At 43.7% G+C, this 19607-nt stretch overlaps 1 protein-coding gene across 4 annotated transcripts in view; it reads left to right on the forward strand.

The window, feature by feature from the left end:
- Positions 1–308: 308 nt before the first annotated feature.
- ppip5k1a (diphosphoinositol pentakisphosphate kinase 1a) overlaps positions 309–19607 on the forward strand; it is a 49261-nt gene continuing 29962 nt past the window's right edge. For all 4 annotated transcript variants that reach the window (XM_080843658.1, XM_080843660.1, XM_080843659.1 and 1 more), the window contains exons 1-11: positions 309–385; positions 2829–3061; positions 6686–6982; positions 7927–8122; positions 9318–9408; positions 10249–10334; positions 11056–11210; positions 14737–14838; positions 16960–17121; positions 18428–18549; positions 19005–19106. In XM_080843658.1, the coding sequence (XP_080699784.1) occupies positions 6833–6982; positions 7927–8122; positions 9318–9408; positions 10249–10334; positions 11056–11210; positions 14737–14838; positions 16960–17121; positions 18428–18549; positions 19005–19106 (1166 nt within the window). In that variant the 5' untranslated portion in view covers positions 309–385; positions 2829–3061; positions 6686–6832. The remainder of the gene's footprint in view (positions 386–2828; positions 3062–6685; positions 6983–7926; positions 8123–9317; positions 9409–10248; positions 10335–11055; positions 11211–14736; positions 14839–16959; positions 17122–18427; positions 18550–19004; positions 19107–19607) is intronic.

A 19607-nucleotide genomic window follows, 5' to 3' on the forward strand; every position in this document is an offset into this window, starting at 1 on the left:
TACTGAAAACGTCTGCATTCGAAAATTGTCACCTGATGTCAAGTCTCAAACCTTGTGCTGTGCTTCAGTGTGTAGCCAAATTGCCGCAGGCATCAGGGCACCGTTTTAGCATGAGCTGTACTGCTGTTTTTGGCCAGTAGGTGTAGTACTTGCTCATAGAATTCAATTTCCTGCGCGACTAGTTGCTCGCCAAATGCAACTTGGAGCATCGTGTGGTTACACTCAACTGGGCGGGCTTAACGCATTGAAGACCTCCACACCATTGGTCATTTCTGGCGTTCTTCTTGGTGATATTCGCGATTCACACAACAAGGTTGGTTTCACTTCAAAAGCTGTCAACGACGGAGGAGGAGGAAGCAGTCAAACGTCAACAAACGGTTTATCTGTAAGTACCGCCGTGTTTTTATAGCACGATGCTCTTTTATAAACAATGACATGCCGATACACTTTTTCACATTTGAGCATAGGGTCGGTTCCGTTGATTCGATGTCTTCCTGGTTTAACGCAGACTCTGTTTCGAATGGCATGAACAAAGTGACTTGTTTACATTGAATTGTTAGCTATCCGCCAGTATTAGCTTACAAGCTAAATGGCCCGGTTGCTTGCTTAGGTCGTCTGCAGCTGAAGTGAGGCTTTTGGAAACTGATCAAATTGTGAGTGACATTTCAATCGTACATTTCAAAATTGAAATAGCTAATACACATAGCAAAATACTACCTCTGTTATGTGACATTTGCTGTCCACGGAGAAACCTGTAAATACTTTAAAAAGTGATGTTTTAACATTGCACTGTCTCTAATGTGACGAGTTCTATCCAGGAATGCTGCTGCTCCACAGTTGAACCTCAGAGGCGAATGTAATGTCAGCCGGCCTTGCTAAATTCCATGTGTCCAACCATGCTAACCAACATTTGTCAGCCTATTAAGACTTTGTTAACATTCCACAGGCGCTTGTTAGCTAAACTTACATCATAACACAGCCCCAACACCATGATTGTTCTGTTTGCTCGAAAATTACAGTATTATTTCAACTTAGCCACCCTTCTGGCTATTCCTTCATTAACATTTTAGCCAAAATTATCTCCAGCACACTTAACATTTTAAGTAAATATCCATGCTGTTTCATGCGAACTGTAATGGATTGAAATAGGCCTTTCCAACCACATGTTGCAGATAATGCGCCTAGGTTTGGTCTGGCACGCAGGTGTAATGGAGCTGCGGGTTTAACACTAAGTAATCCCGTTAACCGTGGAAACAGCTTTGCTTTAAATAAACTGGATGCCAAGTTGCAAAGGAGATTTCAGGGTTAAACAGGCTTGGAAAGCGCAAGTTTTGATATGTTTTGAAACGTGCGGATGGATGGATACCGGTGCGACTAGTAGATCTTTGGCAAAAAGAGTATGCTTGCAAGCAGCGACCTTATCTTAATGAATAGATGAATAGTGCGTGGGCAGTCTGTTATAAATATTTTGGGCTTTGCGAAAATTGTCTAAGTGTATTTATCAGATCTAACTAGATTGACTGTGCTATTTAAGCACTGATCAAACCTGACCGGCTAACGAATTATCTCATCCAAGTGTAGCGCGCAGGTGTTCTCAGACCCCAGGAGCTAATAGCAAGTTACGGCGGTTCATTACAATAAAACTGATAATGTTTCAGGTCATTGGGTGGACTTCATCACTCGGGCCGTGCAGCTGGCGCTGTAAAAATGTCAATGCAACAGCTGCTTACATAGCTGTGGTCGCAGTATTCTTAGCAACCAAACGAAAATGAGTTTGGTTGGGAGAACAAAAGCAAGAGCAGGTGGATGAGAGCCAAACGAACCGTTTGGACCTGATCCTGCCAGGGCTCCAGTTGATTCAGCTTTTCAGAACTGTTGTGATCATTTTAATCCTGCCCTTATTCAAGTCTCTAGCACTTGTGACGTTCACGTTGTTTTATAGTCGAGGGTTATAGAAAAATTAGGATGAAAATTATTTGTATTATTATGTATTGTTATATTAAAGAAAAATTAGACATTAGAAATACTGACAGTATGCCAGGCCATCCCATGTAGTCGAAGTTCTGTTGCCAAGAGCACCAGCACTCAGAGGGGAAACACACTTTTAGGGGGGCTTTAGTTGAACCCCTCTCAGAGAACGGCTCTAATAGAGGGGTCTGTGCAAAACTGTGAGTAGCCAGACATACCGCTGCTCACACTGCAGGGATTCCAGGTGTCTGTGTCTGTGTTTGTATCTGTGGGTCTGGCCACTTATTGCTGGGAGGCACCAGAGTAATAACAAGTTAATGCACAAAGTTGGCCAGCTTGGGCTTTTTCTGATAACCACCTGTGCTTCAGTGACGCACCTGATTGAGCCCCCACTCTGCGTGGTGGAGACAGGTGCACACCTCCCCCCCCCCCCCCCCGCCTCCTGCCTTATGAAGCCAGACAGTGTTAGCACTGACAGAGCAGAAGGTAATTAAGGGTCTCTAGGTACTCACTACTCCTGAACAACGGTGCAGAGGCTGCCTGAGGGCATATCTCCTGGAGTTATCTGCAGCCCCAGAGAAGCTCTGAGATGGGGTAACATAGCAAGTAAGGGCACCTAGCTAGCACTGGGGAAGCTGCTCAGTCTGTTGTGTGTTGAAGGTACTAGACGGATCTCTCTGTCTTGGGTCCTAGAGGGTTATTTAGATGAGCCACTCCTAATGTCTTTGAAGCTTAACGACATGCAACATCAAATGTTTTATTTGATTCTGACCTCCCATGCCTTGAGCCATTGATTTCGGCATTGTTTTGTTGATTGTTTATTCATGATTGTTTATTTTCTGTGTGTGTGTTATTTTTAGAAGTCAGACCCAAGGAAGAATGGCTCATCTGGCTGTTATATCCGGACTTGCCCACCCATAGGGGCTCTGCTCTAAGCCACTGGAGGACCTGCTCTGGAGATGATTCCCCCCCTTGGGATCACCGGCTCCGCACCCTAATCACATACACCCCCCCCCCATCTCATCCCAGTTCCCCCACCCCCCAGCCTACTGTTCCTCTTCTCTCCTCTTCTCTCTGCGGGTCTGCCCATCAGGTGAGTCCAGTCGCGCTCAATGCGCTGGTTCTGTAGATCAGATTACATTTGATTGGATTACAGGGGGATTAGAGTTGTTTTAAATGCAAACACAACCCTGGATTGTTCTGTGGGTAAATCCCTGCACAGTAAATCTTTTAGAGGTCTTTTATGATTGTTTTTTTTTAATACTCTTTCCATTTTGAAAGGACACAGACGAGCGTTGTTGTGCAATTGTTATTCTGTGTCTGAAATGTACCTACATTGCCTGTATTAGTTTTCATGTATGTAGATCAGTTTACATATGCCTTATGTAAATTAATTAATAATGACTTAATGATGGAAACTTTGGTCGACAGTGGTACAGGAGGTAGAGAAGTCGTTTAGTAATCAGAAGGTTGCTAGTTCGATTCCGTGTCGAAGCGTCCTTGAGAAAGACACTGAACCCCTAATTGCTAGTGAGGTGCAGTGTGCCATCAGTGTAAAATGTAAAATCGGTATACATCCTTGTAAGTCGCTTTGGATAAAGCGTCTACGAAATGTAAAATGTGTTCATTTAGCTTCTAACAGCTATTAAAATACACACACACACACATGCACACACACACATACACACACACACACACACACATGTGTGCGTTTGGGGGTTATTTTGCTCGGAGCTGTATAGTACTACTTATCAGTGAAAAAACGTTTTCAGGCATGTGGAACCCTGCATGCCAAAAGAAAGTTTGTGTTAAAGTGTTATGAACTAGACGTAACGCAAAGCGTTACAAAATATGACGGCCAAACTGTTCAGTAGGTTTTGGCACAGAATGAGTCATGGTTGTCAGTGTGTTTGTGTGTTTTTATGTGTTTTGTGCGGTAAATTGGTTTGTGTTTCTTTTTATGTATTAAAGCAGGGGTCTTCAAAGTTTTTCAGGCCAGGGACCCCCAAACTAATGGCGAGATGAGCAGGGACCCCCTACTATATAAATTGCATTCAATTTTGTTTATAATATACTAGGCCTAGTGCCAAATAAACATAGCTACCCTGTTATTGTGTATTCAATACTAAGGTTAATATATTCATTAACATTTAAATTTTTTAACATTGAATTTAACCTAACACTTTTGAACAACAAATTTAACTTAACATTTTTTAACATTGAATTTAATTTAACATTTAACAACATGAAAGGTACAGGGTGGCCATGCCACTGCCATTTATAAACATACATCTTGCAAACAACTCTGAGCTAACAATTAATAATAACTTATTAAAATAATTCAAAGATATATGTTTTTATTTCATCATACATAAAAAAGGGACAGTGAATCGTCAAGCATCTGTCGATGGCACACATCCTCCCACATTAGTGAGATGTATCTTCTTTTCAATAACTCCTGACTGACACGATCCAACGGATGAAGTAGGAGGAGTCTGGCGCATGGAGTTGTGTTGACAACATAGATGTTATAGTGAGATTGACAGGTCAACAAACCAATCACACCGCTAGCAAGATGTTAAGATTGTAGGTAGTAGCATGCTAACATTAGCTAGGGGGCTCATACACCTCGCAAATCCTCTCAGACTTATTTTTCAGTTACAAGTCTAAGCAAAAAAATGTCAAACTAACAATTTATAGGTACAAACAAGACCAGCTGTGGAGTTTGGTCCGCCATCTTTTATTTTTGATCTTCGCACTATTTAGACTTGAGCAGAAACGCGATCTGATTGGCTAGTGCCTGTGCTGTCGTATTTGCATGAAAGGTGCTGTGAGTGAACCGGTGCCCAGCTTGAGAGAGCTCCTGTGGGTAGCTGAATGTGTCGATTGGACTGAAAGATAACGTCTTCTCGATCAATTTAAACGTTCGCTACAATATGTTGGATTTATGTTAATGTAAATTTAAAGGGAATAAATACAATTCTGATTCGGAAGACATTAAAATTTGTGGGGGAAAAAATTGGTTGAATTTTTTTTTTTTAAATATTAAAAAAAATTGTCTTATCAACCAAAGATTTCGCGACCCCCCTGCAGTACCTCCGCGGACCCCCTGTTGAAGACCCCTGTATGAAAGGAATTATTTGTGATAGATTTTGATGATTTGGTTATGTAATGTTTTGTGTACTACTTTTTTGTGGATTGTTTTGGTATATTTTTCTTTTGCAATGTAGTTTGTTAAAACAGGTCACATAAAGAGGTGAGGAAACAAAGTGAAGTTTCCAACCACCAACAGGTGGCGCTATAGGTGATATCAGTCAGGCATATGTATGCGTTCGGGCCGGATCCAGCGTCCACCCTAAGACATTGTCTCTGGATCAAACAATGTACGCAACAGTTATACTTTGTGTTATAGTTTGTGTTTTGTGGCAAGCACTGGCAAGTTGGCAAAGTTTGAGGGTCTGCCATGCCCGCACCTTCCAACTAATGAGAAAATCTTCTATAACTTTTAGTCGTCCATGGCTGAAGAGTAACCTGACCACATTTCAAGGTGTTACCATTAAATTTGTCGGAGGAGTTCAATCAGATGCGAGGTGTGCAAACGCCGTCAAAACGCATCTTCCACTCAAAATGGTCGACTTCCTGTGGCCCTGCGACCATGGCGTCAAGAGACTTTTTGGTGCGTCCATGCATGATGAAGACGTCTACCGAATTTTGTCAAGCTTCGCCAAAATAACCCCAATGCGCAGGGTTTTTTGCAATGTTCTAGGGGGCGCTACAGAGCCATTTTGCTCCATCCATGGACAAAAACTCTACCGAAGATGGACGGTTACAGGCTTGATGTCCCTGGCAAATTTGGTAATTTTCGAGCACTTGGACATATATTCGATTAAAACGCCTAATTTTTGCTTTTTAATTTTTAACTAGGTGGCGCTATACATGTAATGACTGGTTATGGTATGGGTTGACATGGCCCCTTGACACAAACATACAACAACAATTTGGCCCTCCAAGGCCCTACGGTTCTCGGGATATTAGAAGAAAACTGTGTCGCGCCACCTACAGGCCAGTTGGTTTATAATCATATAAATCAATTTATTGCATGCCCCCCGTGAACAGAATTCCACGAAACTTAACGTGCAGTCAGAAGGTGTCATAATGATCCCACACCTCCGATTTCGTGCATTTCTGACCCTGTCAACTTACAATTAAAATGTGGTCCTCCTAGGCCCTACGGTTTTCGACTTATTCACAGAAAACCCCACCCTCTTTAAAAGGGGTCCAGTCCGACGGGGGTGCAACGGATCAAAACGAAAATCAGTGGTTCCACGCTAATCTAGTAAGGCTACATGCCCACCAAATTTCATGCACCCCGGTGTCTCAGTATCCCGGGAATCGTTGACAGAAAATCGGCAAACAGAAAAAAAACTCAGACTAAACTTATATGACGCGCAGCGGTCATAATAATCTTTTTGTTTTTTTAAAACAGCCCATGTCAATGCTACTAGCAAAATATTGGGTGTATTATACCATTGTTTACTATTAATGTTAACCCATTCAATGTTGACATGTCACCAGTGAAAAGGTGAAGACTTTGACACAGGCAGCTTTTACATCAGTTTATTTGTCCGATGAGAGGAGCTGGGGAGAATGTATAACCCCTCATAATGGATGCATGGCCTTGTTTGTCTGCTTATGTTTGACTCTTGTGTGTTCCCAGACAGAGCCTCGTCTCTCCCTGGAGTGACCCCCCCCCCCCCCCCCTCCTCGGCTGGGTGAGTGGTGGGCCGGCGGTCGTGCGGTGAGCGGGCGTGCGTGCAATGGCGCGGCGGGACGCTGAGGCTTGTAGCCGCCGTCGTGGATTGTGATGTCACAGGTGGGCAGCCCGGGCGAGAGCCAGCGCGGCGCTCCCAGATTCTTCGTGGGCGAGGAGGACGATGAGAGCGAGGGAACGGACCACGGCTGCAGCATGAGGACCGACGTGGATCTGTTCGAGGACGACGAGGAGGGCGACTCGGTCAGTGTCTGGGGTGCTGCGCGCCGCTAAACACCAGTCTGATCTGGCACACACTCACACCTCACGCCTCAGTGTTTCTCTATAACCAGCCTGAAGCTCTGAACCTTGAATCATCGTTGGCTAGCCTCCCTCTAATCACAGTGATGAGGACGCTGACTCAGCGAAGTGCACCACTAACCAGGACCTGGGTCTCGTGCCCAAACAGCATGCTAACCCAAAATGATGAGTCAGTATGATTTTGCCTTTATACTTAGTCTTTCTCAGCCATCTGCCTGCCCTGCACTCTAAATACACCCCCTGTATTTGAACTTTGCAATGGTTGTGTCGTCATGAGTTATAACTAGTGTCTTCTGATTCATGATAATTTTCTTAATCGTGAATATGAACGTATAAAACTATCATTAAGTCTGTTGGAATGAGTTGGAAGGTTTAAAATGGAGAGCGGAAAATAGGATTCTAGCTGTAACCATAACCATCCCCCTAGCCATAACTATTGTCATAAAAATTACATTTGCTTTGCCTGAACTTGGTTTAGCCACGGCGTATGTGGCTGCACAGTCAGACGTGTCAGTCTTTGATATGATCTGGTGTCTGTTCCCAGTTTACACTAGAAACACCTGCACTGCACCCGTGGCATCAAGCACCACAAAATACACCTGTCCAGCCACACCATGTTTACCTATCATGCTATCACCGTAAACTCACTTGATGTTTACTCACAGTCCAGCTGAACCTGGAGGCGGTCATAGGTGTGCTCACTTACAAACTCATGAACACACACACACACACACACACACACAGAAAAAAACCTCTTTATACTTCTCTCACACTCACTCACAACAACTTTGACTAAAGTCTTATCTCTGTCATATCTCTACCTTCCCCTCTCCCTTTCCATCTCTATCCCCCACTCCCTCCCTCCACATGTCCCCTCTGTGGTCCAGCCTCCGGAGAGGCAGATCGTGGTGGGGATCTGCTGCATGATGAAGAAGTCCAAGTCCAAACCCATGACTCAGATCCTGGAGAGGCTGTGCCGCTTCGAGTACATCACCGTGGTGATCTTCCCAGAGGACTCCATCCTCAACGAGCCAGTGGAGAAGTGGCCACTCTGTGACTGTCTCATCTCTTTCCACTCCAAAGGTCTGTCATTGGTGCCTCGTGGTCACCTGACCCATCCAATTATTGCTGTGGCCAATCAGAATGATGCACGGCTAATGTTTTATCCCATTAGTGCTTGACTTCACTTAACCTTTTTCTTAAATTTCAGATGCACTCAGTCATATTTTGTTGGCAAATTGTCCCTTAACTTGCACTTCCTCTCCTTTCTTCCACCTTTCTCTACCTCTCCTTATCCTCTGATCCTAGTGATATACCTGTACTTGTTCTATTTCTTATGTAAAATAGTATTTATTGTTATACTAGATCTCTTTTGTTCATAGATTGATTGTTCTTTCTTTTGTACGTCGCTTTAGATAAAAGCGTCTACTAAATGACTAAATGTAAATTTAAACATGAATTTCAGATATACTCATATTTGTTGTGGGCTAATTGTCCCTATAAGTGACTGAGTCTTTAAAGTAACTCAGCCTGTTCCATGACTCTGATGGCTAAAGCCAGTTGGTGCCCCAGGTTCCAGAAAGACCAATCCATAACAACGTCTTTTTGAGGTGTCAAGCCCGGTGGCAGTTGAGCTCAATAGGAAAGACATTTCTGTGCTGAAGCAGGTGCACAGGTCAAGGCGCGTTAGTGCTGTTTCTCGATAATACTATAAAAGGATACGAATGAAAGTGTGGCCTTGCCTGTTTCCTGTTAGGTCCAGTTAGCATCAGCCAGTGCAACACTAAGGCAGTTAGCATCAGCCAGTGCAACACTAAGGCAGTTAGCATCAGCCAGTGCAACACTACGGCAGTTAGCATCAGCCAGTGCAACACTAAGGCAGGTCTTCAATAATCCTGAAACCTTAATGACCTCCCAGGTCCAGCTTCCCTCACTGATTTGCAAAGACCGCTCATGGAATAACAACTCTTCAGAAACAAACACAATGCAACGAGAATGCGCCAGCTCAGGTTTTTTTAGGTCACGTGGCAGAACTGGACTAGGATCACAGAACAGGAACTTAATGAGCACCCAGCCCATTTGTCCTTCACACATTAGCATCGTGCCAGCTAACCGAAGTTCTTACAGCACTGTTTACTGTAATCACAACACCCTCTGACAGTAATGATGATGTTTTGAGCTGTGTTGGTTTGGTTGGATGCACTTTGTGGTCAGTTTCTCCGACCAAGGGAGGAATTTGGGTCGGCCATACGCTGACTGTGTTGTTATGCTTTCACAGGCTTTCCGCTGGATAAAGCTGTGAGCTACGCCAAACTCAGAAACCCACTGCTGATCAATGACCTGAACATGCAGTACTACATACAAGACAGGTACGATACCCAACACCTGAGCACACAGTTCTCACTTCCAGATGGCTATAGTGCAGAAACAATGCAGCACAGCTTTGAAGAAGAAACCTCAAGCATCTGTGCATCTGTTTCATGGTTTTTAAATTACGCTGAAGTTTCTGGAATTCCTCACATGTATGCAGCTATATTCTAGAAACATTACATTATAATGTAATAATGCTATTATAAAGTAATTGTGGTCATGGATTACTGTTTTCCATAAAGCATGATTGTAAGATGATCCTTGGTCCATGTATAAAAAGCAATGTGCCATTCAATTATACTTAAATAACCCACACCTTGAGTGGTACGATACATACCAACATGGCACAGAGGACCGTTACCAACCAAGGCATAGGTTATTTCAGTGTAATAGAATAGTAGTAAGTGCTACTAGCATTCCACATCACAGTAATTACACAGGGGTGTGTAAAGACACAAGTTTCATTTTTTTTCTCCTCCAAAAGTGTTTTCCTGTGAAACCATACAGAGCTTAACTACAATTACTTATTTCAGATAACGGTTTGCTGTGTCCGCATAATTGTACAGGCAGGGATCCCATCAATCATCAAAATGAATATTGTCCCAGAGTAATGATGCATATAGTTGATTTGTCAAATGCAGCTGACTTAGATATGATGTTTGTGTGGAAGAAAAGGTCTGTCATCACAATCAGCATTTATCCACTGGTCAGAATAAATACAATTCAATCTATAAAGAACAGAATAGCTGAGTTGAAGAGTCAAACCTTAGCTGACCTTAGTCGAGCTGTAGCTGTGCTGAGGTGAGCTAATGGTTTGAGCTGTGGTTATCGCACATCAGGAGAGAGGTGTACCGTATCCTTCAGGAGGAGGGCATTGACCTGCCGCGCTACGCCGTGCTCAACAGGGACCCAGACAAACCGCAAGGTGAGACGACACCAACACATTTGTATCTCAGTATTTGGACATGTCTGTGACATCTCACAGCTTTCTGCAGCTTTCTGATCTCACAGAGCAGAAACCTGCAAGCTAATAAAGGTTTTAAAAAAAACCTCTTTTCTAAAGCATTTATCTCTGTCATAAAAAAAAGAAAAGATCTTGGTAGACTCTCTCCTCTTTGCCATTTCCGTTATCTGGCAGAGCCGCGGTTTATTTTGGTCCGTGGGTAAATATAGCCGCTAATGTGGAGCAGAACTCGGTGGCCGCAGGATGTTCTGATGTATCAGTCTGGCCGTCATTAGTCATAATATCTAAATCAACATTGTGCTCTCCAGAGAACTAGTGCGCTGTTATTAAATCACTGTCTAATGAAGTTATGGCCATTCTTTGCTCTGCCTCTCACGGGAAGGAGGAGGAGGAATGGTCGATCTTAGGGATTATAAATCTGCTTGGGTTCTTTCTCCCAGCCAGATGTGTTTTGCGCACAGAGAAACACACTCATTAAAGGTCACATACCTCAGATACATAAATACTTCGAATACCACTCTCATATACCACAGATCTTGATCAAAATACAGCCTTTAATGTGCTACCGTACAATGTTATTGTTGTTATATGTGCGGTATACACTATGCTATAGTTACATAAATACACACACACATATTTAAATATATATACAGTATATAAACTGCCTCTCCTGCCCCTGTAGAGTGTAATTTGGTGGAAGGAGAGGACCATGTGGAGGTGAATGGGGAGGTGTTCCCCAAGCCGTTCGTGGAGAAGCCGGTCTCCGCCGAGGACCACAACGTCTACATCTACTACCCCACCTCAGCGGGCGGGGGCAGCCAGAGACTCTTCCGGAAGGTTGGTTCCCCCACCTCTCTTCTCTGTCCTCTCTCCACTCTCCACCCACTTAGTTAGAGCAGTGTCAGCTCAGTTCAAGTTTACCGGACGTGGTTCATGTAGCCGGGTCAGCACAGCATGTAATGCCATTTTGCTTTGACCACAGCCTGCTGGGGTTCACCGCAGCATTGCTTACCCCACCCCGGTTAAGTGTGTTTGGGATTTTTTAGATTGCACTCTTAAGTTGGCCTGCTGTGTCCAGTCCTATTAAATCCATCTGGAGCTCATTTGAGTTTGCTTGCTGGACCACAGGCCCCATCAGGCTTCTGTGCCGTTCAGCTGAGTTCCCATTCTGGTCTGAACTGACAGATGCCAGAAGAAGCATCAGTGCATTGCCCCCTTCCTTTCCTTTTTTCCTTTTCCCGTGTAAGGAAATCGCTTTTGCAGCCATGTGTAAGTGGTCATGGCCGCTGCCACAGCGCCGTGTGCCACTGGGGAATCACAACGAGGGAACACGCTCAGTGATGTGGGATGTGTGTTGTGTTTTGGGGGGTGGCGATCAGTGGAGGAGTGAGTTATGTTCTTGGGCCTTCTTCCCATGAAAACCAAATTCTGCACCTGTCTCAAGTGGAGGATGTGCTGTTCCATTCCTGGAGAGCCAGTTGTGTGTGTGTGTGTGTGTGTGTGTGTGTGTGTGTGTGTGTTTCTGTCTTTCCATGCTTCAGAATAACTTTTTAAGCCAAGATTACTAACTCGAGGTTTGGAAGCAAAACTTGAAATTGTACAACTAGGAGTGTTTATGTGTCTGTGAATGTGTGTGTGTGTGTGTGTGTGTGTGTGTGTGTGTGTGTGTTTCCTCTGGTATAAGAAGTCATGTCACTGGTTTGAAAAGCATCTACTTTCACTGTAGTGTGTATGTAGAAACTCATTTGAAGACCACAAAAAGTACAGTTTTTCGGAATGTATTGCAGTCCTATGTGTGTTTCGTTTTGTTGGGTCGGGGGACTTGCAATCTTAATTTGCCATATCAACACGGGGATTGGGCCTCGTTTATTATTTGGATGATGTTTTCGTTTCATTTTTGCTATGGTTTCATTCATAGTTTATCTGTGAGACCTGAAGATGTTCAGTTTGCAGGGAAGTCGTACGGACTTCAGTATTCCACATGAGGCAACAGGAAAACAAAGTAGAAACAACAATTTCTCTTGCTGGAAGAGACCTGAATTAATCCTTGTGTAGTTGCCGTCTCATAGATTTGACATAAAATATCATATGAGGTGCACTTTGTGTTGGATGTAGCCAGGAGCTTTGTACCCATGCATGCTTCATGGTCATCTCTGTAAGATGTGGTATTGGACCACTTAGGAGCTGCAGAGGCGGTAATGCAGTCGTGCATTACTATCAGAAGAGAATAAATAAGCACTTACTCCCCTGAGAGAAGCCGATGAGACTGGAGCGTGTTTCAGCTTACACACACACAATCACACGCACATACACACACACACACACACACATATATCACACACACTCACACACATATATCACACACACTCACACATACACACATGCACACACACACACACCGTATCATGCGGATGGTTGAATCTGCTGTGGTTATTTATGGCTCTTTTTTCGCACATAACAGCACTGATGCACTCTTTCTCCCTCACTCTCTCTCTCTCTTACTCTTTCTCTCCCTATCTGTGGCTCTGTCTCTCTCTTTCATGTCTCCATTTCATTCTCTTTGTATGTCCCCCTCCCTCTCTTTTTGTCAGTGTTTCGCTGTCATGCACACACACATCAAGACCCCCCTCCGGTGCGTAAGGAGTGGTTGAAGTAAAACTGCTTCTGACTCAGAGAGGAGCAACCCTGAGCCCCCTCATAACCATGTGCTGAAATGGAAAGGCACACCAGTGTGTGTGTGTGTGTGTGTGTGTGTGTGTGTGTGTGTGTGTGTGTGTTTGACTGAGCAGGGCTGAGGTGAGGGACACTGATATGTGTAGTGTTGCATCCTGCTGCAAGTCTGAATATTGATTTACAGCAGGCTATTTCTGCTACTCATTACTACTGCTTCACGAATGCCCCAGTCCACACACACACACACACACACACACACACACACACACACACACACAGAAAGCTGCCCTAGGGAGGTAGTGTAGTCCAAGTCTACAACTCCGCCACTGTTCTCTGAGATGGCTTTTGTCCCTACAGCCTTTCCTCCGAACAAGAGCCTTCTCTCCCTCTGACTGAGCTCAGCTGATGGCAGGCTCTGTTTACAGGACATGCGCTGGTGCTGCGCCCAGGCCTCTGTGTACAGAACATGCGCTGGTGCTGAGCTGAGCGAGCTCTGTGTACAGTACATGCGCCGGTGCTGACTCACTCGCTGTGGCTCTGCGCACCGCATACATGACGTAATGTTTTGCCATAGATATGTCCCCAGTTGGCCTGTTGGCCTGAGTTACACTCCCTCATAGCGTGTCCTCGCAATAATGCACACGATGCAGCCAGTTATGTAACACATCAGTCATTACTCAAACTATTCTGTGTATCAGTGTGTTCAAATGTTATGTGTATTGCAGTATGGTGTAATCAGGAACAGTGTGCTCTACACCTGACCAAGCTTCAACGTGGCGGACCGAATGTGTGTTTTGTTTGTTACCACGGCAGCATACATGGCCACGTAACAGCTGTATAGTAAGTCCCAGCTTAGCTAGTGGAGACCAGCACTCTGAATCACTTTAGCTGTAATGTGACGATATGTATACAAGGCTGTGTAATGCGCGGCTGGGGTGTTGCCAAATGAAGCGTATGTTTTTGCCCAAGAGTTATTTCACCCGTAGGCAAAATTACGGGGGATTTTGGGAGAACATGAAATGCTGACTAGTCTATGCTGCTGCAGCTGCAGTCAGCATCAAATGGCCGTTTGTTTCATTAAAAATACAAAATACATTTTTGTGTGTAGTCTTGTCTTTGTAACTCAATTGTGTAGTTTGGTAGTGGGTAGTCTTGTCTTTGTAACTCAGTTGTGTAGTTTGGTAGTGTGTAGTCTTGTCTTTGTAGCTCAGTTGTGTAGTTTGGTAGTGTGTAGTCTTGTCTTTGTAACTGTGAAGTGCTGCAATGTTGACGAGGTTATTGTGCTGCTCTAATTTGACTCTTGACAGTGTCTGCCAGGCTAATATTTGTTGTGATATACTGTGCTCTCCATCGACAGCTTTAGCATGTTGCACTTTCATAAAGAGTATAACAATATGACAACAACTGACGTTAGTCGTATATGTGGCTGTAGCTGTAATGCACCATAGATACTTTTTTAATGTGAGTGTTGAATGTGGAGTAAAGCACTCACTCACTGTTGTAATGTGTGTGTCATGCTGTGCAGCAGTGTGGGTAGGTGTTTGCTGCTTTTTTGGATGTGTCTTGTGTCTGTGACAGGAATGGGCATGTGTCTGTGACAGGGATGTTTCTATGTCTGTGATGGGGATGTGGATGTGTCCGTGTCTGTGACGAGGATGTGTCTGTGACGCGGCTGGCTGTTGTTTTGCAGATTGGCAGCAGGAGCAGTGTGTATTCTCCCGAGAGCAGCGTCAGGAAAACTGGCTCCTACATCTATGAGGAATTCATGCCCACAGATGGCACAGATGTTAAGGTACGGCGTGTGTGTGTGTGTGTGTGTGTGTGTGTGTGTGCGTTTGTTTGTGTGCTTGATTTGTGAGTCCCTCTTCAGTGAATCAAATGTGGAAAATGTTGATGAGAATATGCTGTGCCAGTCAAAACAATGTATCGAGCCAACAAAACAAACACAGCTAATTCAATTAGAAACAAAAACAGCAGAGAACAAAGCCAAGGCTTTTACAATGGCTACAGCTCACACACAGGTTATCAATAAAAAGCTGTATTTCAGCCTGTGTGTCATGATTTGGGAGCTGTACATAAGGATAAATAAATCTGTTTTTTGTCACATTTTCTTGTATACACCTCACCATACACACATGGATGTGTTTGGTTAGACCAGTTTTTCCCAAACTTTTTTTCAGGGGGCCCATATATAAGTCACAAGCCTTCGCGACCCAAGCCAATAGACATTATTCGTAAATAACAAAATAAAGGTTGATTTGACCATTATTAAGCATTAATGAGGATATTATATTATTATTGTTATTTCAGAACTTGTAGGCCTACTGCCATTGTTAATAAGCTATCTCAGACTGAGTGATTTACTTTACTCTGAACAACTATTACAATTATTAAGTTTTAAACAATGAAAAGCAATGCAATTGAACCAGCAATATTACAGTAAAATAAAAAAGGTTTCCAATAAGTGCTTATTTGGACATGGGCTATTGAAAAAAAAAGTATAGCCCATTTCTTCCTCTTTTCAACATTCAAACATACACCAGCAATATTGGAAGAAAATATGAAATCAGTACAAAAAGATTATAAATGATTCAAAACGTGTCTTAACATTTCAACATTGCTAATAGGATAGGTGGGCCTATGTAAAGCCTGAACATTGTTGTGACGTATGTGTAATTTAAAGTTCAGTTCGTTGAGGGATGAAAAGATATCCGCCAGATAAGACAAATTGAGAAGCCAATCATCAGTGAATGATTCGGCAAGAGGGGACTTTTTCTGGATAAGGGATGCATGAATTTCATGTCTAAGTTCATAGAATCTGGACAAAACTCTGTCTTTGGACAACCACCGCACTTCAGTGTGAAACAGTAAGTGCGTGTGATCTGCTCCCATGTCAGTGCACAGTTGATCGAACAGCCGGTTGTTAAGTGCGCTGGGCCGCTGGCCTTAATGAAGTTTACAACGCGAATAACTTTGCCCAGTGGTTTGTCGAGGGCGGGCACTATACCCTTGCATGCCAATGCCTGGCGGTGTATGAAACAATGACTCCATGTCATTTCCTTGCCTGCTGCCTCCTTTATTCATTTTACTCTGCTTTTCCTGCAGATCATATTTGCAGCCCCAGCGCTCTAAACCTATGTCAATATGAAAGGCACACGTTGAGAAATTGTGCAAGAGAACCACGCAATGTGTGAGTGCGTGGCCCGCAATTAAAGCCCGCAAAATACCCAAATAAATTTTTTTTAGCACTAGTTAGATTAACGTTTGCTTTTCAAATCATAATGTGACAGTCATTTGTACAGAAATTAGACCGGTAGGCTATATGTAAAAGCAGGAGGAAAGCGGATTTTTATCTCGAGAACCGACGCAGTGAGTGGAACCAAGTGCCAATAATTGACGCAGGCAAAACGTAACCTACTCATGTAACGTGTCACCGTAAACATGTATAGAAATATTTTGAAATACGTTTTCTTGCGGTAGCATATCGATTTTTTTTTTAACAAACTATCCGATAACAGACGCAGCTACAGATGCACATCGTGACAAGGCGACCCAAAAAAAATCTCTTGCGACCCAGCTGAGGGTCGCGACCCAGTGTTTGGGAAACAATGGGTTAGACAATAGTATAGTTTTAAAATACACACATGGATGTGTTTGATTAGACAGAAGTATCATTTTATTCTCAATAATTCTCAGATGGGCTTAAAGGCACTAGGAGTGTAATGTGTCTGGCCCTCTGTGGTGTGTGAATTAATGTGTGTAACCTGAACCGTGTAATGTGTGTGTGTCTGTGTGTGTGTGTGTGTGTGTGTGTGTGTGTGTGTGTGTGTCTGTGTCTGTGTGTGTGTGTGTGTGTGTGTGTGTGTGTGTGTGTGTGTGTGTGTGTGTGTGTGTGTGTGTGTGGCGAGTTCAGGTGTACACGGTGGGGCCTGACTACGCGCACGCGGAGGCCCGCAAGTCGCCAGCGCTGGACGGGAAGGTGGAGAGGGACAGCGAGGGCAAGGAGATCCGATACCCCGTCATGCTCACCGCCATGGAGAAACTGGTGGCTCGCAAAGTCTGCCTGGCCTTCAAGGTGACTCGTCTCCCCTTGCTCCCGCTCCTGCTCTCAGGCATAGGCCACAGGGCTAACCAAACACTCAAGGGACCAGATATCTCTGTGTGCTCATGGCAGTGGAAGGTCGCAGTGACACTTAATGCCAGTCCTGCTCAGTCAGTCCTATTATATATATATATATATATATATATACACAGTATATACTGTATATATAGGATTATATACATTATACAATAATATTTTATATAAATAGGATTAAATACATTATGTATACAATAATATTATATATAGAATTATATACATTATGTATATAATAATATTATATATATAGGATTATAAACATTTCTGAATAAGTCCACAGAGGCAACTGTAGTGTAGAAGTACTGAGTGAAATTAGTTGACTCCGGCTCTGTTCAGAACTGGGGCAGACCTACTGTCCCACTGTCCTGGCTCTATTAGCACAGTCATGGCTCTATTGATCAGCCTATGCCTAACACAGTCAGGGCTCTATTGATCAGCCTATGCATAACACAGTCATGGCTCTATTGATCAGCCTATGCATAGCACAGTCATGGCTCTATTGATCAGCCTATGCATAGCACAGTCATGGCTCTATTGATCAGCCTATGCATAGCACAGTCATGGCTCTATTGATCAGCCTATGCATAGCACAGTCATGGCTCTATTGATCAGTATATGCATAGCACAGTACAGCATAGCATTGCACAGTCATGGCTCTATTGATCTGTCTATGCATAGCACAGTCATGGCTCTATTGATCAGCCTATGCATAGCAAAGTCATGGCTCTATTGATCAGCCTATGCATAGCAAAGTCATGGCTCTAGTGATCCGTCTATGCATAGCACACTCATGGGTGAACTGCTCCCCTCAAGCTGGTCTCCAGTTCACTGTCGGATATCTCTGTCAGAGACCTGGTAGCTGTACTGTCACCAGAGCTTAATGCTTTTATAAGACACACTAACCAAGTGTTAATGTATGAGTCTTTATCAAATATATACTGTATATATATATAATATATGAGTCTTTAATCACAGAGGCTCTGTATATCTAAACTGCTGAGTGCCCAGACGCTTTTCAAAAAGCAATGACAACGCAAAGTGGATGAATGAAACCTGACCTGACTCAGACAATGGAAACTATTGAAATGAGGAATCATAACAAAAAAGAATTTCTCATGATTTGTAATAAAAGGTGACGATGTTCATATGGATTTTATACCTGAGGGATTAAGAAGTACAATATTTGTCCCCAAATTCTTTTTTTCTTCTTCTCCTGTCTTGTGTGTTTTTGTGTGGTCTGCAGCAAACCGTGTGTGGCTTCGACCTGCTCCGAGCCAACGGCCACTCTTATGTGTGTGACGTCAACGGATTCAGTTTTGTTAAGAACTCCATGAAGTACTACGACGACTGTGCCAAAATCCTGGGGTAAGGCTTATGGAGCCAGCCACCATTTGTAAACTTCCCTGACACTTTTCTGTCATTAGTTTAACACTGAGAGTGAGTCCGGGTGGGAGATTATTTGGTGGGTACACAGCAGGAATAAAGCACATTAAGCGCATTAAAAAGAATCCAGGAAGTTATGTACCTTGCAGAGTAAAAAAAGAGCCAAATGCCTTCTGTTTATTCCTGGCTTTTGCCCTTAAGACTATTATACAATACAGTTACTGTGCTTCAGAGATAATCCTCACAGCTAAGCAGCATTTCCAGATGCTTTTACGTGTGTGTGTGTGTGTGTGTGTGTGTGTGTTCACTGGCCTCTGGATTTTGTGTGTGTGTTTTTTTTTTTGTATGTGCCTGGATTCTGCCGTGCTGTTTTTGCGTGCATATGATTGTGCCAATGTGTTTGTTTGCTCATTCCGTGTGTGTTTGTGTGTTTTTAGGAACCTTGTGATGAGGGATCTGGCCCCGCAGTTTCAGATTCCCTGGTCCATCCCCACCGAGGCTGAAGACATCCCCATCGTCCCCACCACCTCGGGCACCATGTGAGCGCGTGCAGAACTCTCACACTCACGCTGTCAAAACATGCACATTTTCAGCTGTGCAAACACACACTTTCACCTCTACGCACGCACATACTCACTCACACACACACACACACACACACACACACACACACACACACACACACACACAGGCACACACACACACACACTTTCACCTCTACGCACGCACATATTCACTCACACACACATGCACAGACAAACACACAAACACACACACACACACACACACACACACACACACACACACACACTCACACTTTCACCTCTGTGCTCGCACTCACACAGAGGCAAGCATGCTTTTTCTGACTGCAACTTTGTCACACACTCTTGCCGCTTTTCACAGAAGCAGAGAGCAGATGTTCTTGTTCACCATGTACTTCACAGATTCAGATGTATGGACACACGCACACACACACACACACACATACACACACACACACACTTTCACCTCTGCGGACACAATCACACAGAGGCAAGCAT

This window comes from Sprattus sprattus (genome assembly GCF_963457725.1).
Source record: "Sprattus sprattus genome assembly, chromosome: 8".
NCBI classification, from domain to species: Eukaryota; Metazoa; Chordata; class Actinopteri; order Clupeiformes; family Clupeidae; genus Sprattus; species Sprattus sprattus.